A 25,795-nucleotide genomic window follows, 5' to 3' on the forward strand; every position below is an offset into this window, starting at 1 on the left:
CCTATAGCCTTCACTGCAACCCTCATGCCATTTCCCACGCAGACATTGGTTTCCTCACTTCTTGGTGCCCTCTTCTTTGTGAATCCCTGTAAAGAATTCGTAATATGCAAGGGTGAGCCAGAATCTAACCAATAAGTGTGAGGTTCAATATTGACAAAATTAATTTCTAAAGAAAAAGTTTATGAAGTACTTAAGAAATTCTTACACTTCTTCACCAACCAAGCCTTAAAACCTAAGCAGTTCTTCTTCATATGTCCTACTTTCTTACAAAAGTAGCACTTGAACTTAAAGCGTTGGTGGTGTTAGGTGCTGCAGTGTTTCCAGATGGCTTAGTGATGGTTTTGGTGACCTTAAGCTTGTTCTTCTTTTTCTTTAGCTTTTCCACCAGGTTCACAGAGGTTGCAGGCTCTCTCTCTTTCTTAATTCTATCTTCTTCATCAGCACAGATAGATATGAGCTCATCTATGGTCCATGTACCCTTTAGAGCATTGTAGCTTGTTCTAAGCCCACTGAAGGTATTTGGCAAAGAATGCAGTGCAACATGCACCACTTGGCTATCATTCACTCCCATCAGTAACTCCCTGAGCCTAGCATTAATGTGGATCAGCTTCATTATGTGCTCTCTAACTCCCCCAAATCCTTCATACTTTAGCTCATGGAAAGCCTTATACAATTTTGCAGCCTCTGCTTTCTCACTCTCTTTAAATTTTCTCTCAAAGGCCTCCATATAGTCAGTAGCCAAGTTAGGTTCTTCTACACTACCTCTTACAGTGTCAGACATAGTGTTCCTAATGGTGTTCTTGGCCATTCTCTTTGACCTGTGCCAGGCTTTAAATGTCTTAACCTCCTCAGCTGAACTATCTTTAGTTAATGCCTCAGGTTCATCCTCATGAAAGACTAGGTCTATATTCTCATGCATCATTATATAACGCTCTACCGAATCTCTCTAGGCTCTAAAGTTTGTTCCAGTGAGCATCAAAACATTGTTGAGGTTCATGTAAATACTTCCTAATGAGCAAAGTCAAAAAGAAAAATTTTGTAAGTTTCAGTTTCAAAACTCAAAAAATACAAAGTTTCAATTTAGCAATATTTCTACAGATTTATGTGTTAGTTCCAAAAGCAGTTCAAAAAACACATAAAACACCAAAACAAAATATCAACCATAATGGCAACAAGTACCACAAGATACTATGTCAATGAAAATACCCCAAATTTGAATTTCACATTAGGCAACACTTTTGTAGCAGTAGACATAATGTACTTAAGTTTCTAAATCTTCACCCCATAATTAGAGAACTCAAGTTATCCAAAAAGACAATCAACATCTTATGACAGTAGAAGAGTCTTTAAGTATCAAAATATGAATTCAAAATCATGTGTGAAGCTGTTTGTCACAAACTATGCTATATTAACACTTCTTTGGAAGACACAAGGAAGCACAGTTTGAAAACAATTAACACAAGTTTCCATTTTTATCTTAATGATCAAAGGCAAATAACAACAGAAATTGCTTTGTGCAACATGCCTATTTTTATTTGCAACAACCTGTAACCTAAATAAAGTTTAACTAAATTCAATTCAAGACATCAAGGCACTTGAAAACAAACTTTACTCAATCTGCAATTTTCTCAATGAAAATATGACAACATTTACAGGGAGACAGTGAACTTCTTAACTCAAACATTCATCAATTTATCATATAATCATTGTTCAATCACATATATATGTTAGCAGAATGGAAAATATTAAGCACAGCCATCCATAAGCAATCACAGAGAAAGCACAAAATTCGTTTCAATTCAACTCAATTCAATTCAGAGACACAAGCACACCTAAACTTAAATTTCATCCGGTCACCATCTACTCTAGCCTAGGTTGACAGGACCCGCCCTAAATTTTACCCTGAAATCCGAGGTGGCCCTGTGGGGCCCACCTTAGGGATAGCTCTACCAAAAATTCGACAGAGTCACCCCTAAAATGGACTACCCAAAAACCTGTAAAACACACAAAAACACTTCAAGAAAATCAACCTTATACTCCTAGAGCCACCCTGCTCCCAATTACCAACAACTCCATTTTCACAAAACACAAAACTCAACAATACTAATCCCAAAGGTTATCAGAGCAATACTACTATACACAGGGATATAAAAAGAAGAGGAAAGGATCAAGGGATCCTACACTGCGGAAATAGTGACAACTATGCCTCAAATGCCATTGTACACACGAAAAATCCTGCAACGAATGAAAGAAGGACACGTGTACAAAATAATATATTTTTATTAATGAATTTGCGGGTTACAATCTCTGTAGATGCTCTTTCACAAGATTCTCCTCTTATTCGATCTCTGACGTTGATTTAATCCAAGGGTGGCGAGCACTTGATCTTGAATCAAACGGTTGCAATGTGGACCTCCTGCTATGTTGACGATTTGAGGAAGATGATTGATCAAGGGCTGTAGAAGCTTGATCTTGATCGGATTTAGGCCACGAGTGGTGTCACGTGATGATTGTTCTTCGGCTTTGGTAGGGGATGAACCAGCACGTGTGTTCGGTGCTTGTTGATTCTCCACGAGCTTGATGAAGAACTTGTAGAGGATTTACTTTGTTGAAGACAACTTGAAGACGACGGATGATCAAGGGGCTGTAGAGGCTTGAACTTGATCAGATTTGAACCACGAGCAGTGTCACGTGGGGAGTATGGCTTTTGATGGTGGATGAATCAGCACGTGTGTTTGGTGCTTGTTGATCCTCCGCGTGTTTGACGACTTCCGAGCTTGTAGGTGATTTCCCCTGCTTGTCTGAAGTCAGCGAGGTGAAGAGACCGGCTATTTGGCAGCTTGATGGTTCTTCACGAGCTTGGGAGACTTCTGAGCTTTGGAGAGGTTTCTTCCGTCTGCTTGCGTCCCTCTGTCTGTCGTCGTCCTCGATGGTGTACTTGGCTCAAGGGCGATTGACGCTTGATCTTGAGTCGTATGATGGCCACGAGGGTTGACACGTGACGAGTGCTTTGACTTGAGGTTGGTGATGAACCGGCTATTTGGCAGCTTGAAGGCTCTTCACGCACTTGAAGACTTATGAACTTTGGGAGTGATTTCTCTCCGGCTCCAGTCCTTCTCTTGATTTGAGAGGGGGTATTTATAGTGTCGGCGTATCTCTCAATTTGGAATGCCTTGATGACACGTAATTAACTGCATTTTCCTTAATAACATAATCAAATCAATCAACCTTAATTAACTGATTTAATCACGACTATTAAGGAATTAGCCAATCAATTTGATGGCTGATTTTAATTGTATTTTCATTAATAGCATAATCAAATCAATCAGCTTTAATTAACTGATTTAATTATGACTATTAAGGAATTAGCCAATTAATTTGATGGCTGATTTGCGTCTTGATTATCAATTTAAATAAATTGATATCTAATCAGCAGACGAGATTTAATGCTTGATTTTATTCGGAATCAATTGATTTGATTGATCCGCTTTAATATCAATTGATTTAGCCGGAGCAAATTCATTTATTGCCGTCGAGCCTTTCATGTATCGCCAAGTGTCATTCTCTGAGTCTGAGTGATTTTGCTGACTCACAGGCCACGTGAACAATTTGTGGGACCCACATGCTGACTAAATCTGTTCGGTCATAATTTCAAGTGGTGACCGAATTATTTAATGAATTTATTTTCATTAAATTTTTGGTGTCTACAGCCATGTATGCCCGATCTCAACTACTAACGCCTGCAAACTGGGCATTTGAAACCGAAAGGCCCAGGGGAAAGTAGACGAAAAACGTTAGAGTGAGTGGACAAAAATAAACAATTTAAAAGAAAAAGGATTTCATACTTTCCCACATTTAATCTCTTAAAAATCTGATGCATGCAACCATAAGAAAACACATTTAGCTTTAAATCCAAGAATTTCAAAACGATAAACCGAAATCTCGTTTCTCAAGAAGATAAGACTAGCCCCGCTAGTCAAGCACAATAAGATATGGGGAAGAAGTATCACCATACGAAAGAAGGGAGCCTCCCAGGCTTGGGTCGGAGTGTCCCACACTCTGGAGCATCCCATGCTCTGCTCGACTCACCCGCGAACACATAGTAAGCAGGGAGGAGTACTAATAAGGCTCGACTACACCCACGTGAGGAGGAGAACTAAATGACGACCCATGTATGGCGGGTAAAAACCATTCAAATCCAGTAAATCTATAAGGCTTCCCCATAAGTCCCGCAAATAAAGAAAACACGGGTACGATTCCCAACCATACCCGGAAATTCCCGTAAAAAGTCGCATAATTCAACAGCGTGTCCCACACGCTAAAAGAATAATTAGATCATCATCCAGACATTCCCAATGCCAAAACCGAAAGTCGAATAAATAAATAAGAAATAACTTCATCGAAACCCCATTTCGAAAATCTTTCCAAAAATCTCAAATCAATGAATAGAAAGATACTTAATTCCAGAAATCACCTCGGAAAATTACTTCAACGAAATTTAACATAAATCACAAATTCAAAATCGAGCATAACAACTTCAATTCGAAAATCCAATTGACATAGTAATAAAAATATTTAAATCCGTTTAATATGCTCGATAAATTAAAACAATAATTTAAGTCACTAATTCATTTCCCAAAACAAATCAAGACAAATCAACAATAATTTCCCGAAAGCAAAATATAATAACATGGATTAAATAATTAAATAATTAATTCGGGAAAAACATTTGCATGCATCCATATTTAAAAGCAAAGGTCCACTCACAGTACTATTGGGCGACCATGCAAACGAGTTCTTTCATCTAGCCGTAGCTCGCGACATCGTCCTGTACACAATTATATTTCCGTAAATGACAATCCGAATAAATAATTACGAACCTAAACGAAACCTCGAACATCCCTATCTCCATTACTTCTCAAATTCAACCCAAATCACACCCACAACACCAATTCCTCATTTTACATATTCCACAACGAAAATGAGGGAAATCCGACGGCCGGAATTTCCCACAATTCAATCACAAAACTCCGAACTTCGGAAAATCACAAACAATTCCAAACTCCTCCAAAATTCACCAAACTTCACATACAAGCTCTTCAACATTTCTACAATTTAATGGGCTAAAAACTGGAATTAAAACACAACCCTACACGCCTCCACGCTCCACCAACAGTGGCAGCGCGTGGGCCCCACGTGCCGGCGGCCACCACCTTCGATGGCCACCAAATTTTGGCAGAACCACCTACTCAACACACCCAACATTTTTCACAACTACAACAAGTTCCAATTTTACCTTGAAGGGCTCCAATTTGGCCAGTGAAATTTTTCCAGAAAAACCCAAGAACCCTAGAACTTGAAATTGTCGATTCGACCTCCACACTGCAAATCGTGGCTCAAGGATAGGGGTGAAATGATCCTTGACAAAAACCGAACCTTCGACGCCAGTTTGGTGGCCGGAGACGGCCGGAATCACCGGAAATTGATGGAAATCCCGATCTGCTACAGTGACTGGCCTCTTCTTCTGGTTGCTGCACCCTCCACAGTCCAGAATCAATCACCAAAGCGCCATAGAAATGAAGAGAGGGAAGAGAGCTTTCCAACGACATCTTATACGTCAAAATCCGTCGCCGGATGAAGAAGTTATGGCCAGAAGAAGGTGAAGAGGTCGGAGAGGATGACAGAATCGGGGAGAGAGAAGAGAGAGAGCTCGGTAAGTTTCCGAAAATGGAAACTTACCACAGTAACTCGGCTATTTATAGAAACTTACCATAAACAGTAACTTTAGTATTTTGGCCATAACTTTCGTATACGAACTCCGATTTTTACGTACCACATATGCACACTCTCGGTTTAACATCCTCTACAACTTTCATGAAGACCATTTTCTCAAATTTTGACCTGAACGAAAAGTCAACTTTTAGGGCCACTAAAAGTATCGAAACAGAGTAAAAAGTGAAAGTAATTGTCGTTTACCGTCCAAATGACTAGTAAACCGATAAATTAAGGTTTGGGATGTAACATAGGTGCACGCCGGGAATGCTTCTAGTGTTCTTGTAATTCAACAGAAAACGAATTAAAGCTTTGAACCGAAACATGGTTCTCAGAAGGCCTAACCTTTGCGACTGCAATTCTGCAACAATTTTAGTGGAAGCAATAATTCCCAATACTTGTATTCCCCAAGAACGATCTTTATCCGATTTTAATTTTTTTTTTCTTGGCCTGTTAACCAAAACCCTAATTTCCCAAAACATTTTGCAATTCAACATAACACAAAACTCTAGTTCAAAATACAATGAATTGATCTTCTAAAACTGATTTATGAATTGTGAAATTTAGCTCTGATACCATTTGTTAACTTAATGAGCAAACCAAGATCGTTTCACAAAATGCATAAACACAACCAAATGATCAATACAATATGAGCTAGAATACAACAAGAGGAGATGCATCACCTGCTTCATGCACAACAGCCATTCCTTCAAAAGCAGTAGCAGCAACACAGCTATTCAACACAAATAATCCGAGCTCCAAAACTTCAAGCAGCCACACGCAAGAAATCTTCTACTCAACTATGTGTTTAACTCCTCTCTATGGGGCAGGACTGAATGTTTTGTCACACAGTGAATAGGGACTTCAAGCACCTATATATACAAGCTAGATAGGTCTTCCAATAAAAGAATCTTTGATTCTAGCCAATGAGTTATTTGACATATGCTATAATTTATCATATCAACTAATTAGATATTTATCATTATCAAAATGGATTCCTAATCATATGAGTGACATACCAAAGCTCATTAGATGTCTAGGTAGATAATTCATATATTTCCTATTTATTGTAATAAGCTTAATCAATTTGTTATTTACTTAATGTAGATAATATTAGGTCCAAATAATATTTTACATAGCGGGGCTAGTCCGATTTCTCTTAACCAGCGGGGCTGGTATGTTTTCACGAGATTTTGAGTTTAAAGAAATATGTTTTATGAACGTTGCATGCATCAAGGTTTTATAAATTTAAATAAGTGGGAAAGTATTCAAGTTTGCTTCATTTAAATTATCTTGAACATTTATTTTTATCCACTCACTCTAATGTGTTTTTCAATACTTTTCCCCTGGGCCCTTCGGTTTCAAATGCCCAGTTTGCAGGCTAGATTAGTTGAGGTCGGGCGTACATGGAGTTGAGGCATAGTCAACAACACCACTTACGCGTATCCATTTTATTCATGTTTTGCTTACTTACCTTTTATTCTAGAATTGCTCTGATAACCTGTGGGATGAATGTTATTAAGTTGAGATTTATACTTTTGAAATGGGAGATGTTGAGATTTGGGGAGCATGGTGGCTCCAGGAGTATAAGGATGGATGGTTTAGAAGTGTAGATGTCTCTCTACAGGTTTTGGATACTCCATTTTTAGGAGAAGTTCCGCCAAATTTTTTGTAGAATTATTTCTTCTAAAGTGGGCCCTGCAGGGCCACTTCGGATTTCGGGGTGAAATCCTGGGCAGATCCTGTCGGCTGATCTTCAAACAATTCAAAAATGTGGAGATAATCTGGAAAAATATTTTCTCTTAATTAAACATGCTAGGAACCAACTTGCCTCACTTGAAGCTAAAATTTCTGATGAAGGCATTGTGGTTGTCACTCTCAATGGTCTGCCTGCTGATTTTGTTACGATAAAAACACCGTGGTAAGGGCAAGAGAGACACTAATCTCTCTTAAGGAACTTCGTGCACAGCTTCTTGTTGCTGAAAGAGAAAATAGGTGCTCTCTACCTTTGTTTGCCACTCTTAATGCAATGGTAGCTAAATTTTAGCAACCAAAGACCAAATGTACTGCATCCCAGAAGAAGAAGTATGCTCGAACTCCCAATGATGAAAATGAAGACGATACTGATTCCAGTTCTGATGGTAATATGCCCAACAAAGGATTGATACGCTAAAAACAAGCGCACAATTTAACCCTGCAAGATTGTTAGATTGTAGTATAGAATAAGTAGGGATCGTTAGAGTCCCGGGATTGAGGGTACACAATTAATCATGCAAAAACAAAACTAAGTTAAACTAACACACAAGACAAACAAACAATTAACTAATTAAACAAAAGCAAAAATGTTGGAATGGGGGAAGAAGTGACAAAATAAAAAGAGAAGAAGAAACCTAAAATGAAAACAATATTTTTAGGGTTTTTTGAGATTTAATAAATATAAAAAGAAAATAAGGAAAAAAAATTCTATTTTTAGGGTTTGAAAAGATATGATGAAGATGTCAGGAACTCGGTAATCCACCACGTAACATGCTTAAGACAAGTTTATTATCTAGTTTCAATTACTAAGTCATGAAAAATGTTTCAGTCAAGAACAAACCATGAACGTAGGCATAAGTTCTTATTATTTCAGATCCTTTGATTACTTAAGCAAGATGACCTCACCATTACCAAGCCTTTAGAACAAACGGTCAAGGTATAGAACACTATCCTATCAACAATTTATTCTAAGCATTAAGCATATGTGGAAGTTTGATCGAAACAAGAATCCAATACTAGTGTGGAACGCCTACTAGCATGCAACTCTCATTTTTTGATTTGGTCTATTGTCCTACAGACTTTGCTACCAATAAAGCAAGCATTATTAACCTTGTAGGAGATTAAAATACTTATTTCTAACCCCACATACATGCTCATAATATTCTATGTGTACATTAAAACATGCAAGAGTTATCCATTAAGCGAAATCAAATACTCAATTTTCATAACAAAGCAATTTTAAAACTAAGAATCAAACAATGTCAAAAACATGTCTAGGTGCTTCAAACCTCGCATCTAACTAAGAAATTTAGTTATACATTGTTTTAAAAACCAAAATAAGACTGAGGGTAATAAAAAAAGATAAAAGGAAAAAGAAGAAAAAGATGGTGGTGGATGAAAAAGAAAGAGGGATATAAGAGAAGGAGAAGGGTGTGGTGTTTAATTATGTTGTAGAGGCTCTTTATATAGGGGATGCATTGCCCTAGTTTCCTTCTTCAACTCTGCTTGTAATTTACTTGCTTAGTTGCTTGAGGTTTCCTTTGATTGGTGCACAATTTAAGGAATTACAAGTCATGGTAATCTTGCCATAATCTTGTAGGATTCTTCTAAGAATTCTCCTTGATGATTGTGGTGTCCCGAACCTTCCAAAACTGTACAGAAAAGCTGCTCAAAAAGGATTCACAGCCAAGTTCCCCTCATTTGACTTGGATTTCATTTCTGCTTCTGAAGCTTCATTTTTGGACTAGGATTGACTTACTATTGCTATGTTTCTGGATGGTTCTCGACTTTTATGCTCTATTACATCATGTCTTCTAGAATAATCAATAATCTTTGAGAAAATCACCATGTAAGTTGCTGGAAAAGATCTCCCAAAATGCTTCGTGAAAAGCTTACTGATTCTGCCTTCTCGGAAAGTATAGTTTGAGCATTAATTCCTGCTGCCTTGATGATGTTTCTGGCCACCCCTTCAACTCATCTTGTAGTACAACATCATGTATTTAAGAAATGCGAGCCCTTTTAGCAAGATTCCACTCTAAAGGTTTCAAGAAAAGCTCTCCAAAACTCAATCCGAGAAGCTGATTTTGAACTTTCAGTTTTCAGCTTTGCAGCAACTATTTTGTACAACGACTTCCGTAAGCTTCCTTTGTAATTTGCGGCCAAATGAATGATCAAATTTCGTCCTTTGCATCAGTACTTCATGGTTCATGCCTTCGTTGCTCCATTAAAGCTCCTATTTCTCTTGAATTTATTCACAAAGTACCTAAAAAGATAATAGAGTTAAAACGACGACTTTTTAAAGGAAATATCTAAGAAAAATGTAAAGGATTTCCCATTATAATCGTCGCATTTTATGCCCCTATCAAGGATATGGGTTTAATGCAGGGTTCAGAGGCAGTAACAATGGTGGCAAAGGGAAATACAATGGTGACCGATATAGCAGGAATAATGGCAGATATGATGATGACAAATACTATGAAGGAAGAAACTATGGAAGTAGATATAATGATGGTGGAAGGTACAATGAAGGAGGAAGATATAATGATGGAGGGAGGTACAATAGCAACAACATATTTTTTGGAGCTCATTGGAATAATAGAAGTATTATGGGATGCCAAATTTGCTAGAAAAAGGGTCACATAGCTACTACTTGTCGATACAGAAATGGCAATGCTCAGAACAAGTATGGTAGAGTGCCAAATTTGTGGTCAAAAGGGGCATGATGCTCTTGATTATGTTCACAGAGCTAACTATGCTTACCAAGGAGCTCCTACTTCACATAAACTTCATGCTATGGCAACTCAAAGTCCACATGACTTCTTCGATGCTGATGCTTGGATCCTTGATACCGGTGCAACACATCATATCACTTCCGATATGAACAACCTCACTCAAAGGCGCATAATGATAGGATTATTGTCGGCAATGGTGATGGTCTACAAATTAAACATATTGGTTCAACTAATATTACTCCTTCATCTCACACTTTACATCTTAAAAATGAGTTGCATGTGCATGAGATTCTCAAAAGTTGATTTCTGTCAACAAGTTATGCAAAGATAATAAATGTAGAATTATTCTTGATATTACAATTTTTCTGGTTCATAGTGATGTTTTGGGTCCAGCTCCATGCAAATCCTTAGAGGGTCACAGATACTCTGTAACTTTCATCGATGACTGTACAAGATACATGTGGATGTTCCCACTTTTCAATAAATCAGATGTTGCCTCTATATTCATAAAATTTCATTCCTTTGTTGAAAATCAATTTTCTAGTTCAATCAAAATTCTTCAATCTGATGGAGGAGGAGATTATACCAATAAATTCCTTGATAACTGTAACGCCCCAAGCTGCACCTCACCAGCCTAAGCACATTACAGTGCCGCAAGTCTCTAAAATATAAACCGAACGCTCGATTTACATCCTAGAGAGCCGCTAGGCATTTTGTTTGAAAAACGTTTTGTACAAACACAGCGGAAGCTACAAATATTTTTGAGGCGAAAAACTTGAGTTGCTTAAATCTACTTCATTTGTCCAGCACTTGAATAAAGGCTAACACGAGGTACGAATCCCAATGAAGAAGAATTCAACTAAATTTGACTCGAGACTAAATATCAAAAAATTTTGGAACACGAAGTTCGAGAAATAGAATCTAGAATAAAATCCACACCATAATTTACCGAACTTGTTCTGCACACCTAGCTCCGTCCGCTATTGTCCCATCGCCAGTGCACAGAACCTGCATCCACACTGTTGTAGAGGTGAGCTTTCATCCTCGCTGCTCAACAGGAACTCTACCTCAACTAGATTCGAAAATCAACAGATAAATGTTTGGAGCTCTAGTATGAAAACATGTTGAAACCAAATATTCAAGGGAACGACAAATTTTAATGTTTTTCAACTTGAAAACCGATGCATGATGCTTTAAATAAATAAAATTCACACGGTAATTTACTGAACTTGTTCTGCACACCCAGCTCCGTCCGCTATTGTCCCGTCACCAGTGCATAGTACCTGCATCCACACTGTTGTAGGGGTGAGCTTTCGTCCTCGCTGCTCAACAGGAACTCTACCTCAACTAGATTTGAAAATCAATAGATAAATGTTTGGAGCTCCAGTATGAAAACATGCTGAAACCAAATATTTAAGGGAACGACAAACTTTAATGTTTTTCAACTGATGCTTTAAATAAATACGGCGCCAAATCCAAGTGTTACCTAATGGCCGGTCCCATAGAACCACTACACGACCTTACCTCAAATTAATTTATCACCAGGTAAGCGTAGCGAGAGCGTCCACTACCTAGCTACACACACGTACCGAGTCCGTGATTGCAGATACTCGGACGACCGACATAGCTAACCCTCCGGAGGTTTAGGGAATCGAACCCAAGGAAGTCAGTGCCCCTTCCGCTCTCAAGCCATCACATTTCTCACGATTTGGTTGGTAGGCATTGTATTTTTAACATAACCAAACCATACCACCAAACATGCATCATTTGAATTTGAACACAATATAAGAAAACAACTAAACGAGGAGAGTCCTAAATCCCTACCTGAATTCCGATGCTTTCTCTCATGTATTCTGAGAGTCGCGAACCTTCCATTCCTTGAGTAACTGGAGTCCTAGATTCCAACATTTCGACAGTTAATAATCCATTGAACAATTTTACGAAATCTCGACAATTAATAAATCGTCTAAACCAACTTTTCCTAGTTGGACTAGGATTTGACCAACCTTTCCTGGTTTGACCAGGATTGACCAACCTTTTTTGAAATCTGAAAAAAAAAAAAAAAAAAAAAAAAAAAAATTTGACCAACCTTTTCTTGAAATCTGCGAATTGTAGTCTGCTCCATTGAACCTTCAAGTCAGGGAGGAGGGAATCCTGGACATTACCAAAACGCTCTTCCAGTGCAACCCATAGTTCTCTAGCATCCTTGATCACCATGTACTCCAATCGGAGTGATTTGTCCATGTGGCGTCGCATCAATATGAGGGCAGTGGCATTATTTGTAGTCGTACGCTCGAATATAAGCTCAGGGTTTGGTGCCTGAATTATGGGTAGGATCCCTTTCGAAGTGAGATGGGTTCTCAACATCTGTGACCCAACTGTGGTATTCCGAGCTAGTTGAATCAAGCACAGGAAAGTCATGTTTCAATTTCGACATCCTAAAAATAAGAAGAAGAAATAGATTACTTTCGGAGTTAAAGGTTCCACGACAACTAATAAATAATAAGATTTCCGAACTATGCTACCAAGAAATCGATTTCCAAGAATTTTTGGATTAGACCGAAACAATGATGTTTAGATGGTCATAAATCAATGCTTACAAACACTCTTAGTCCGAAGTTTTATGAACGCTCTTAGTTCGTTTAGCGTGAATCCCCACGATTCCGCTTTTCAAAGGATCGAACCCAAGTTATAAGAAAGGTGGGATGTAGAAGAAGGGAGGTTGTAAGTCCCGAGAAAAAGAAAAGAATTTAAAGACAGGAAGCAGGAACTTTAATTTTAAATACTTACTTGTTTGAATCGGGGCTTGAAAACTTATTTCTTGAGCTTTGGAGTTGTTTTGGGGCTGCAAGTCGGAGCTAGAAAGGATGGCCAAAGGCTGCAGGAAGCTTGATCGAGGGTTGCTGCTGCTTGTCTGAGGTGTGGCGAAGAGCTGGCCGAGGCGTGTTGAAAACAGACTGAAGCAGGTCGAAGTTGGCTTGACGCTGGCTGGTCGCCGACTGGGCTGGCAGCACTGCTGGCCAAGAGGGCTGCAGGGGCAAGCCGGCTAGCAAGAGGCTAGGTACTTGGCAGGACTAACATTGGAGAAATTTCTGGTTTTGGGTTTTTGATTTCAGGGTTAGGGCTCGTGCTGATAATGTGTTTTAGGATATGAGAATTGAGAGAAATTGATGAGAGAATTGTGTATTCCACTATTGATAATAGGAGCCCTATATATAGGGATCACAAAGTACATATTCTAATGATACAAGGAAAACTATTCCGAATAGGACTAGGAATTCTAGAACCTTCTCTCCTATTACAATCATAGAACTAATTCTAGTTTGACAAGGCACACTAGATGTCAACATTCTTCAACAAATTAGTTTTTTCTTTCCATTTTCCTTTTGGATTTTAGTTTTTTTGCATTTTCTTTTGGAATATAGTCTTAATAGTTGAGCGGTGATTGTAATGTAGAAGTCTTCGGACTCCTCTCAAATGACCAAGTAAGGTCTTATGATTTTTACCAATGAAATCTATTCGTTCCCTTAAAAAAAATGGATGTTTTGCTCCGCTTTGGTGCTTTAACGTGGGTTTAAACAATAAAAAAATGCAGAAAAGCCCAACTAAGATGCCTTGCTTCTCACCGCAAGTAGCACTGCCCAATCACAAAGCTACAAAATTGCACAAGGTCGCTCGTCTAAAAGATATTACAGGTAAACGTACAAACAGCCCTAGGCAATTCCAGATGACTGCAATGAAATAGCTAGAACTTTAAAACTGAACAATCGAGATGACGATATGTAATCGAAAAGTGGGACCCATAAGCAATCCTTTAAAATAACCACTACTAGAATTTTGTTCATAGACATCGGTTCTGGACCGATGTTAAACTAATTTTCGACCGATGTCTTAGTGGGTGTAGAGAAAAGTATAGACATCAGTATAAGCGCGTTTTCAACCGATGTCCCAGACAACAACCAACATCGATTCTAAAAAAAAAATCGATGTATAATCATTATAATCATCATATTTTTGTATGTTAGGTATGTCTAATTCTTCATATTTTCACATTTTATGCTTAATAAAGTATATGTCGAACAATAGGTACGTGAACATTTGCATCGATTTCTATTCCAGAAGCGATGTCCAATACACTTGTAGACATCAGTTGCCATGAGTATTGTTTGTTCGTGGGCATTTTTACATGTAGCTTGGCACATTATTTTCTTAGGAACGATGTCTGTATCTTTAGGCGTCATCGGTTTTTTTTTAAGGACTGATGTTTCATTTAATACAGCACATCGTTTTCATTTAAGCAAAACGATGTTCAATGGTTTTATGTACATCGGTTGCTTTTTCTAGAACCAATGTGTTGTTTCATTGTAGACATCGCTTTTGTTTTGTAAAATCAATGTGCACTGGTTTTGAGTACATCGGTTCTGCGGACACGACTCGATACATTAATAATCATAAGACATCGATTTTCATTTTGATACTGATTTCTAATCTCTCAAGTGACTTCGTTTTCCTTGGCATTACTGTTTTGTTATGCTTTTATATACTTCACTTCATTTTGACAAGCGTGATGAGCTAAGTTTGCATCTAGCTGCTGCTAGGAAAAGAAATGCATTTCATAATCATCCAAAAATTAGGGCTTTCCATTAATTTTCTTTCCAAATTCATGATTGAACATATGTCACAAAACAAAACCCCAAAACCTACAAATGATAGCCTAGAAACATATGAGCAACAATCTACAAAATTTCTAGAAGAACAAATATTTCTAAAGCAAGCTACAAGTTAGCACCTGAGACATTTCCAATTGTAGCAACAAATTCTACAAATGCATCCAAAGCTGGAAATGGAGATTTCCCCAGGAAGTATGTTGCTGAAGCATCACTGGTGCAACCATTCAATGCAAATTCTTGGGGCCAACTGTAAGATTTTCCAAAACTAGGGTTGACCTTCATAAGAAAGAATTTATCTAGTCAATACGATATATTGCGACTTAAAGAAGTATAAAAATGCTATAGATTGTCCTCAAACTAAATGTCAAGACTCGAAGTTTGGCATGTAATCAAACTAAAAAGTAAACGTCTGAACTCTAATATACCTCTGTATCAAAATGCAGGGTCTTTATTCAATCAAGATCAGATTTGCAGACTAGGAGCTTCTCACAATCAACTTCCAAATTGCGGATCAAAGACACCATGAACATCTCCTCTTCAGACGCTGTTGGAAACCATAACTTTGATCATAAGATTTATCATAGTTAAAGAAGCACTAGATATCAAAACATTGGTAAGAAAAGGCCAGGTGTCAGATACCATTTAGAAGGGTGGGTAGCATACCATCATGTCCTTAGCTTTGAAGCACCCAGTAGGTAGAAGCACTGAATTCTTCCCTGCCTTTGATGATAGAGCTAAAAGAAAACAACGATTCCTGGTATACACAGCAGTGTCCACAAATAGGTGACTAAAGTCTGCAGAGCTTGAATCTTTTCTAATAGACAAATTCTCAAATCTTCCATCCCTCCCTTTTGCACTTGATATCCGTGAGCATATCTGATAATATGTCATCATATAGTGACAAGAGTTGGTATTTCTATAGGGAAAAGTAAATGAAAGAACCGTAGTAAATGAAGTAGCTATCTGTTCATCACTAGAAAAGGAGGCTATATGCAATGTAGAATTTGCTTCTTGCTTATAATCTCTGTTATATTTTTACTTGGCAAATATAAATTAAAAAAAAGGAAAGAATGAGAATTAATGATCATAATATAATGATAAATTACAGACTCAATTTCCATTAATGAAGAGAAGTGGCACAAAATTTTGGTCATCTTCATCAACACATACCTCAGTGACAAATGCACCTACATGTGAGTTGTCCTTAAAAGCAGTCTTCTGAATGCGAATAATTAAATGTCGAGAGAACTTTACTGCAGAGGGGCACAAATACAACAACGAGTTTCAAAAACCAAGCAAATAATGAACCTAATTGCAATATATAACATACGTTTATGTTGTAACATGGAAAACAAACGCCTAATAACGCCTAATTATAGTATTTGTTTATAAGATTTCACGAATATCCAGCCAAGCGATAGTCATGGACTGTACCTTCAGTAGAGGAATCAAGTTCCAATATCCATTCCATGTTCCCCTGAATAGAATACTTTTCAAGCAAGGCTTCAAAAACAACTGATATTAAAAGATCAACCATTTCATCTCCATTTCTGTTTCCATTGTCTTTCTTATTGAACTCCAGGTCAAAATAAAGGTGGCATGGTAAATCCTGACAACAATGCATAAAAAATTTTAGGAACCACAGCCTAAAAAAGCATCTAATGTTGATGACTATATATGGTACTCACACTTTCTTTTATTAATGAAAAGAAAGAAAAATTGTCACCTCCTGAATGACTTCGTAATGGTGACGAAACTTGGACTCCATAATTTTGTACCTGAAATTAAAGACAAACAGTACAAATACATCAAGAAGAGAATACCTCAAATAACGATAAAGTACATATATTTGTAGAAGAACACATAGAAAGGACAAACCTTCTCCAAAACTCATCATAACTTGAAACAAGGAACCTTCTTTGTCCACTAAAGTGATCTTGATAACTAAAAACGTGAACATTCTCGTGCCGTTTGGCAAACTGCATTGCTTCCTCCTGCCTTGGAAATGTAGCCCATACTTCCTTCCTAAACAGACTAAAAACAAGGGTCAAGTCAAATTGTAAAAGCCAGAAGAAAATGTCTTAAAGCAGTAAAAGCTGGAAGAACAACTACACACATACCTTGAGCTCAATCGTTTCTGTGCAGTGAGATCAACACGTATCTCACGTAACACTTGCAGCAACAACCTTGATGGTTGCTTTGGAGGTACACCATGTGGAGACCCGTAAAATACAACTGGAGATAACTGCTTCCTACGATTAAAGCTTTTTGCTTCGACTGTTGTAGAACCACCCTGACCAAGCTATAATACATAGTTTAGGTAACCAAATCATGCAAGAAAAGGACATTCCATGAAGTAAGCATACTCAAACATAGAACTACTCAGCTGACTAAAAAATGAATTCTTCTGAGTTAATTGCATACAAACACCACTGAACTAATGAAACATAGTTTATTTTCCGATCAATTTTCTGATTCAACTGCAGAATCCCCAATTACTATCCAAAAACAAAAACCATTAAATGCAGCAAATTCGGAGTATATACTTTTTCTGCAGAAACCTGTAAATCTGATGCGATTTTCTTTATCTGCTCCGGCGATCGCGGAGAATCGACTTCCTGGGCTTTACTCCTCTGAATCGATTGGCTCTTGATTCTCTTTCTCTCTCTCAAAGCAGATGCTGAAACACAAGAAAAGAAAAGAAAAGATTGTAACTTTTTGGAAAACCTTTTAGAGACTCTAAAAAGAAATAAAAATCAAAAGAGACGGAGAGAGAGCAGGAAGAACCCGGAATCTGCAAACCCAGAAACAAAGAACAAAGTGTGGAGGCCGGTTGGACCAGTTGGGGTTCCACTAATTAGATCCAATTCCTAACATTGTATTCTGCTGAATTTGGTAGATCTAGAGAGGAAAATAGCTCAAGGAGGTGATGGAAAGTGGAGACGAGGAGGAGATCTGAGTAATCATCGGGGTATCAGATCGAGATGGAGTTATGGGCTCAAAGAATTGAAAGACGAAAGAGGGCGGAGCAGAGAGGTAATTAGGATAACGCGGCAGAGCAGAGAGTTAATTAGGATAACGCTGCCGAGGTTGCAGATGAGCTTGAGCGTGGTGAGGGCGTCGCGGTTCCAAGACTTGGGGTTTGGATTCGGGTTGGGGTGGCTGCGGAGCGGTGGTGGTGGGTGAGGGTTTGTGGAGCTCGGGAGGACAGAAAAGACTGGGAGGAGCCATGGCTCGATTTGCATGAGCTAGCTAGCTGTGAAACTAGAGAGGGAGAGGGGGAGAGAGAGAATAGGGTTTGGATGGAGTGAGAGTTAGTAATTAGGGTTCGAAAGTTTCAGAGAAAGTGAAAAATGTTGGTGTTGGACGGAATGAACATTTAGGCCCCCCCCCCGCGTTCTTAAAATTTTTAACTTAGTGCCTCCGCATTTTTTTCAAAATTTTTGAACGAAATCTTACACATCGGTTAATTTAATGACCGATGTTTATAACCACAATAGAAATCGATATTTCATAAGGCGATATTTACACGTTTTTTTTTACATCGCATGCAATTCTGACCGATTTAATAGTGGTGATGTAAATGAACAGAATTCTAGTAGTGAACCAAACAAAGAATCCTACACACACATACTAGGCTCTTAACACACGCGTACACGTCAATTGGTCTTTATTTTATGGACTAAATACTGTTGAGTCATTGAGCTTTTGACCATAAAACACTTCAGTCCCTGACGTTCTAATTTCACACGTTTAGTCCCTGTACTTCAAAATTTCAGATCAATAGGTCATTGTCGTCTAAAAGTCACGGCGAAATGTCTATTATGCCCTCAGTTCTATTTTTTTTAATAAATTTATTTCTTTCTCTCTTTTTTTATTTATTCTTTTTCTTTATTTTATTTATTCTTTTTTTTTTTCAAACAGAAAGAAAGAAAGGGAAAAAAAGAGAAAAAAATAAACAGAAAGAAAGAAAGGGAAAAAAAAATTCATTTTCCAAAAATAAATAATTAATTAATTAATTAAAAAAAAACTGAGGGCATAATAGACATTTCGCCGCAACTTTTAGACGGTAAGGACCTATTGGTCTGAAATTTTGAAGTACAGGGACTAAACGTGTGAAATTAGAAGGTCAGGGACTGAAGTGTTTTATGGTTAAAAGCTCAATGACTAAACAATATTTAGTCCTTTTATTTTGGGGCCTTGACCCAATGCCCAAAATTTACTTAGAGAACTCTCACTCACCCCACCAACAACTTAGAATTCTCACTCACCCAATTTAAAGTCAAAAAGTTGCTTTTGGGCTCCGAAAGTTAAATGATTACAAACTACCACTGAGAGGTCAAAACCCAATTAATCTGATTCAATTTTCCTTCTCTCTCTCTCTCTCTCTCTCTCTCTCTCTCTCTCTCTCTCTCAAAATCTCCTCAGATTCTCTCGCCGGCGATTTTGAAAGCAAATCCAGAAGCTGAAAGGTCTTCAGTTAACAGATTCTTCGTCTTCGGCTTCGGCTTCGGTTTCGGTTTCGTCAAAACAGGAAAAAATTTAATCTTCAATTTCATTTTGCGATTTTAAGTGTTTTGTGAAATTGATTACATATATATGCGTTTTAGAGTTGTTGTTAACCTACATTTTCTTTATATGGTTGGTTGATAAGAAATCTAGGGTTTGCATGTCTGGAAAATATATGAAATAGAGGGTGATTTCACGCATTTTTATACGTGTAATTATATCTAAAATACTAGAATTAAGCTAATCCTCAAGTTAATTAAAATATTATTTATTTGTAGGTAATAAGTGGAGTTACGAAAATTGCGAGAAAACAAAGCGTAATTGGAGAAAATGAGAGTTTCCGATAAAAGGACGAAAAGTCAACACCGAGTCAACCGTGATCGATGTTATGAAGGAGAGCGGTAGCTAATTGTCTCCGATAAAAATTGAATGAAAAGAAGGATTAAATAAAGTGAAGAGAAGTGGACGATTAATTAATCATAATCAATTAATTATTAAACATAATTGTTAGCCAATATTTTGGCCATATGTGCTGCACGTTCTCCCCATTCCAGTTAGCCAAAAAAATCCCATCAGCTTTTCCCCTTCACACGTGCCCCCATCCACTCAATTCCCTTCCTTTTCTCCTTCACACGACACAGGCCCCTCATATAAATTCATTCACCCAATCACAATCAAGAGAGAACAACCCTACAGTTGCACATCCATATATATATATTCCTCTTCCTCTCTTCAAGAGTAGCCGCACACCACCCCATGCCATTATATTCATTCCCATTTTCTCTCACCCATCACTTCACATTCTCTCTTCTTCCCTTCTTCATTTTTAATTTCATCTTTTGGGATTGGACACTCAAGGCTTCAAGGGAATCATCATCAAGAGCATACATCTTATTTTGGGTAGTTGGGTGAAGAAATTCTTGGTTCATACTAACCCATAGCTAGGAGTGACCAAGCTAACTCTCCTCTCTCTTCCTTATTATCTAGTTCATAATTCTTGTGTACTTTTGTTGATGAATTCTTGTATGGGTTGTGAGTAGTTCAAGTTGGGAGTTAGGGTTGTGAAGCCCTAACTCATCTTGTATAAATATTGATGCTTTAGTTTTAATAAATGTAATTTTCCTTGTGTATGCTTTAAATCTGAATTTATTGGTCCTTAATTAGAAACATGTTTATAGGCTTTGTCACCCTTTGAAATTATGTTTGTGGGCAATTGTGATGAATAAATTGATAAATTGACAACTTATTAATCTTGTGGCATCTAGGATTTAAATGTGGTGACCATTAGCTAGCTTAATTGTAGCTAAGCTTGCTTGGGTCTCTATTCTCTTGCTCTCTAGGCCTCTAATTTTAGATATTGCAGCCTTAACTAGCGTAATGCCTAAGTTAGAGAATTGATTGTGGCCCAAACCGGTATAATCGATACACTGAAAGGATAATTGGTTTAGTAGTCTTAACCGGTACTAGATACGAGACTTAACACATATAGGAAATGCATGCATTTGTGAAATTGGCATCGATATTTACAAGATAGTTAGTGTGAATCACCGGCACTCCCTTGTTTCCTTTAATTTGAAAATCCAAGTTTAAATTCTTGATTGATAATTAGTTGTTTGCTTTTATTTTAGTTTTCATTTAATTTAGTTAATTCCCAATTCAAAACTCCCAAACAAAATTCTACCTTCCATTGTGCATAACTCATTTAGGCTACAAGTTAGTGGCTTTGATTAGGCTTAGTGTGAGCTAAGCCGAGCATTGTCGAGGCTTGGGGCCTTGTGAATATTTCATTTTATTTTTATTTTTATTTTTTTCATTGTATGCTTTTAAGTTATTCTAGCGTCAATTACCTCGATTAGGTCCAACACCTAATCTCTGAGGTACGATAATCAAGGTTCAAATACTTCCTTTACTTGACAACGATTCATACGCTTGCGAGAGTATATGCATCAAGTCAGGGGGTTTATATGTGTGTATCTGTTATGGATTCAGATATATATTGTTTTGTGTTTATTGAGTTACAATAATCTATTACCACTTCACATGTTTTTCATTTTGTGAATTTCATGCAGTTTATTGACAAAAATGAGTTTTAGCCAGATTATTGAGGGGTAGTAATCAATGAAAAATGAAGATGTTCTTGATTTTAAAAGTGTTGGGACTTTTATTGGGAATCAATAAAACATTTACCCTCAATAAAAGTTTTATTGAAGGGCAATAATTAATGAAAAATAAGATGTTATTTATTCTGAAAGTCTTAATATATTTATTGAGGGTCTATAATTTCATTATGGATAGCCAATAATTGTTTCATTACACATTTTGTTAACTGTAGTAATTTATTTCATGTTAATGCTTGAGATCTAGATTATTTCATAAATACCATAGATAGTAGACTGATTTACTATATATCTTGTCACATTTGGAGTTGTAATGATCATTAATATACCAATTACCATTTTTACAAATTCTACTCACAGTTACTTATTGATTACTAATTTAATTCGTTATTACATATATATATACACAAAAATGTTCTAAAGAGGACGTCCGCAACCCAGAAAAAGTGCGGACGTCGCTCCTCCGGCCACGATCGAGTGTCAGCTGCGCAGCGCAGCTTACCGGAGGGACGCCGGAGGTCTGCGGAGCCGGTCTACTATCCGGTGGAGTCGTCGGCGAGCGTTTTGCATGGCTGCACATAACCTGCAACTGTAGGTGAGGTGGCTGCCCAGAAACCAGCAACCCCGACCTCCTCCGACTCGATCGCCGCCCAGAAGAGGTCTGGGACGCCTCCGGCCAGCCCCGCGCCGCCTGCTGCATCGACGTCCGCACTTTAGCGAAAGTGCGGACGTCCGCTTTAGATCCTTGCTCTATATATATATATATATATATATATATATATATATATATATATATATCCTTAAACCTATTGTAATGAGAATGGTGAAAAACCAGTTATCTTCGTCGAAATTTGGCTTGCTTGAATCCTCATGTTAATAACTTTATGCATCTAGTTATCTCGATCTGTAGCCATCCTTAGTTCAGTAAGGAGTTAGAGGCATGTCTAGATATAGTTAGCTTCTACCCTGCGCAGTAAAAGGTGATATCACCCGTCTTTTAGCCCTAAGAAGGAAGTAGGTAAGAGATTTGGCGTCTTAGACTTGTGTGACATTAATTGTTTGATGATGTTCGATCCATATACGTCCTACTAAGCATTTAGCATACCACTAAGCATACGTCCCACTAATAATTTATGTAATTTTTGCCCCATTTATATTAATTCTAGTCAATACGAAATACTCAAACTAATTAAGGAGTGGAAGTTACATGAGGTAAATCAAAACAATACGTTACAACAAAACTCATAATTCAATGTAATTAATCTGAAATCTAGTACTACGCATACTAGTACTATTTACAGTATACTTGTATATGCAATAACCTCTAATTTTTTACGAATTAACCTATGAATTGAGAGAGATAATTAAAGAAGAAGAAATTAGCTAGGAGCAGTAATCAAGATGCTAGGGTAATTAGTTTTGAATGTCAATAGTCCCACAAGCCTTCAATGTCCGAAATAGGGACAACGGATGGACTTTGAAGATGATCTTCATATAATGTGTTGCTGCTTCCGACCTCGATTTCTTGCTTTGAGACAACTGATGATGATATCTCGGTGGTGGTGTTCATGTCAGCGGTGCTCAATCCAGTATCTTGCGAGACGCTAAACATAGACTGGTTGTTGGATGAATACTGCTCCACCTTGCACTGTCTACTATCTAAGCCTCCTGAGCCTGCTGTTGTTACTGATGTTTCAATCTGGTGGTTCCTGTTTTTAGCTGCAGCCATTGCTCTTAAAATGGCCTGATGATCAAGTTTGCTGCTTTGAAAGTCGAAGGAGGAGCCTTGATTGTTTGGGAATGAAGTCCTCGGGCCCCTTATCTCTTGTTGGAAGTAATAATCAGGATTATTATTTGGCTGAAAAGAGAAGGAAGGGTTTGGAATCAACTGGTGATTATGATGAATCTGAGGGTATAACATGGTGGGGGTTGCCATTGGGTTACTCATTTGGTAGCTAGCGGCAGCAGCAGCAGCGTTGGGATGCTGAAAGCAGTTGATCTGACGAGTGGAAGAGCCAACTTGCTGAAAGTAGTATTGCATATCTGCTGGTGTTGTTTTATTAGCTGATGGTACTGATAATGGTGCTGCTGTGATTTTTCCTTTGGAATCGTTGTCGTCGTGCTCTCCATAGTCGAAGCGGTAGCCGCCATAGGAGCCTGCAGGCCTGTCGTAGGAAGGAGTAGGATCCATGAGAGGTGGGAGTGAAGAAGAAGAATCCAAGAAATCATCCCCAAAAGAGTTGAGCCTTAGCAGCTGGCCACCAGCGCTTTGATCAGTCGGAGATAATGGACTACTAGTTCTTTTAAGCCCCATGTTCTTGTGGAAAACCCTGCACACAACCCATTCATCCTGCATCGACGAGACATATTATCAGAAACTAATTACTTCAATCATGACTTCCACCAGAATTATACTTTTTTTTATTTTTTTTTAACGAAAGGGTCCCCCTAGTCCCATGAAAAGAAACTCTCAACCAACATAAGAAGGAAATAAGACTTGTGAAAAAGATTTGAGGATTAAAAGTTAGCCATCATAACCAAATCTCAAGAAAAAGGTAGCAGAATTAATCAAACACCAAAAGTAACGTAAGAGAGAAAGGAGGAGGATGCGTGTGGTCACCTTTGCAGGCTTAGAAAGATTGTAATGTGTGAATTTGCCGTCGAGTCTGTATTCGTGCATGACCCAGTTGGTCTTCTCACCCTTTGGAGCTCTTCCGGTGTAAAACACAAGAGTCTTCTTCATCCCGACAAGGCAGTTACTGTTGTTGGTTTTGCGCTTGTAGATCTCTTTATCTTTTCCGGTGGCTTTCCAGTATCCAGATTGCGTTGCTCGATTCGTTCTCATGCCTGTAGGATACTTCCTGTCTCTCTGGCAGAAGAAGTACCACTCCTTCTCCCCCATCTTTGCCTTGTCTGCCATATAATTAAACAATCAACTAATTACATATTAGAATTAATTCGATTAAACGAGAGCTGCAGGCTGGCTAGGGTAGGTAGGTAGTAGGTACAACTTACTGGGCAAATCCCACGGTTCACACTTGTTCAAATCAGCTTCACCGATTGCAGTTGCGGTGAAGTTGCTGTTGACCACCTTCTCCGTGAGATAGCAAGTTATGATTTCCTCATCGGTGGGATGGAAACGAAATCCCGGAGGCAAGGCCATCAGCTCATCATCTCCTCCTCCTCCTCCTTGGTTCACCACGACAGCTTCTTCTTCCATCATATATATAATTTAAGCTATAACAGAGGCAAGCTAGAGATCGAAGAGAAAAGAAAGCTAGGAGATCGGAGAGAAATTAAGAAAATATCATACAAGGAAAGCAGAGGGCTTAAATAGAAGATATGAGGGGACAGCTCATACTCTCAAGATCCGTGGTGCGCAAGGCAACTTACTTAGGAAGCTAGCCTCATCTCTGTCCTTTTTTTATTCTTCTCTGTGTTTTCTCAACTCTATCTACCTGTTTGAAAACGATAACTTATTGCTAAATTATAAATGGAGCTTTCTCTGTTGGCGCTTCCTTCGGGGGACCCATGTTTCTAGTTTCACGAATTTTTATTTCTCCATATTCTAATCAAGCATCCCAAGCTTCAATCAACAGTTGAATCTAACCGCTCTAAGAATTTCATTGCATGTTCCAATCAATTTCGTCACTTAAATCTTAATTTGCTACTGTCATTAAAAATAAAATAAAAATCTTAGTTTGCTACTTTTGTTTGTTCAAACCTTCACAAAAGTCACTAGCTAGTTTCTTGATTCATCTAATATTAGCTAGAGTCTTGTATTAATTAATATACTTAGCTACTTATATATTATTTATTACCGAGAATTAATCTACTACATGTCGGCTGTTAAAAAAGTCTCATTCAAACTTTATCAAATTAATATTATAATTTCACCTCTAAAAAATCACATGATCGAGCAAAGCTTCCAAATGTATGAATATGGATGTGCCCTAAAATCATAACTGACTTTGGAATTAAAATATGTAGTACATGTATCTGCATGGTATATTCCAGAGCATGAATGAAATTTATTATAAGATACAATTATGAAAATTAAGCATGAAAACTTTGTAAATCATTATAGCAAATCTAGCGCCTTAGGTACACCCTCAGGTCGGAGCATTTTGCCATAGACGCCTTAGCGCTTCATGAAAAAGATATGCTATTTCAATAAACTTTCCAACCTATTAAATAAGTTTCTGGTATTTGATTGCAATCACTAAGGAGAACTTGGAAA

The 25,795-nt window shown here is 37.8% G+C and overlaps 2 protein-coding genes and 1 pseudogene across 3 annotated transcripts; all 3 read right to left on the reverse strand.

Annotated features, from left to right (window-relative positions):
- Positions 1 to 256: 256 nt before the first annotated feature.
- On the reverse strand, positions 257 to 919 carry LOC112194696. The gene has a single exon (XM_024334915.1). The coding sequence runs from the start codon at positions 917 to 919 to the stop codon at positions 257 to 259; it is 663 nt and encodes a 220-aa protein (XP_024190683.1).
- Positions 920 to 15,015: 14,096 nt separating this feature from the next.
- On the reverse strand, positions 15,016 to 18,160 carry LOC112194697 (annotated as a pseudogene).
- Positions 18,161 to 22,861: 4,701 nt separating this feature from the next.
- LOC112193448 (NAC domain-containing protein 46) lies at positions 22,862 to 24,876 on the reverse strand. Of its 2 annotated transcripts, none has more exons than XM_024333593.2 (3): positions 24,571 to 24,876; positions 24,176 to 24,468; positions 22,862 to 23,905 (listed from the first exon to the last, which is right to left on the reverse strand). In XM_024333593.2, the coding sequence occupies exons 1-3, from the start codon at positions 24,776 to 24,778 to the stop codon at positions 22,982 to 22,984; spliced, it is 1,425 nt and encodes a 474-aa protein (XP_024189361.1). In that variant the 5' UTR covers positions 24,779 to 24,876; the 3' UTR covers positions 22,862 to 22,981. The 2 variants fall into 2 exon arrangements, with proteins under 2 accessions (XP_024189361.1, XP_024189362.1); XM_024333594.2 differs by having other exon boundaries at positions 24,176 to 24,491; positions 24,571 to 24,695.
- Positions 24,877 to 25,795: the final 919 nt, after the last annotated feature.

The sequence above is a fragment of the Rosa chinensis genome, chromosome 3 (genome assembly GCF_002994745.2).
Source record: "Rosa chinensis cultivar Old Blush chromosome 3, RchiOBHm-V2, whole genome shotgun sequence".
Classification (NCBI taxonomy): domain Eukaryota; kingdom Viridiplantae; phylum Streptophyta; class Magnoliopsida; order Rosales; family Rosaceae; genus Rosa; species Rosa chinensis.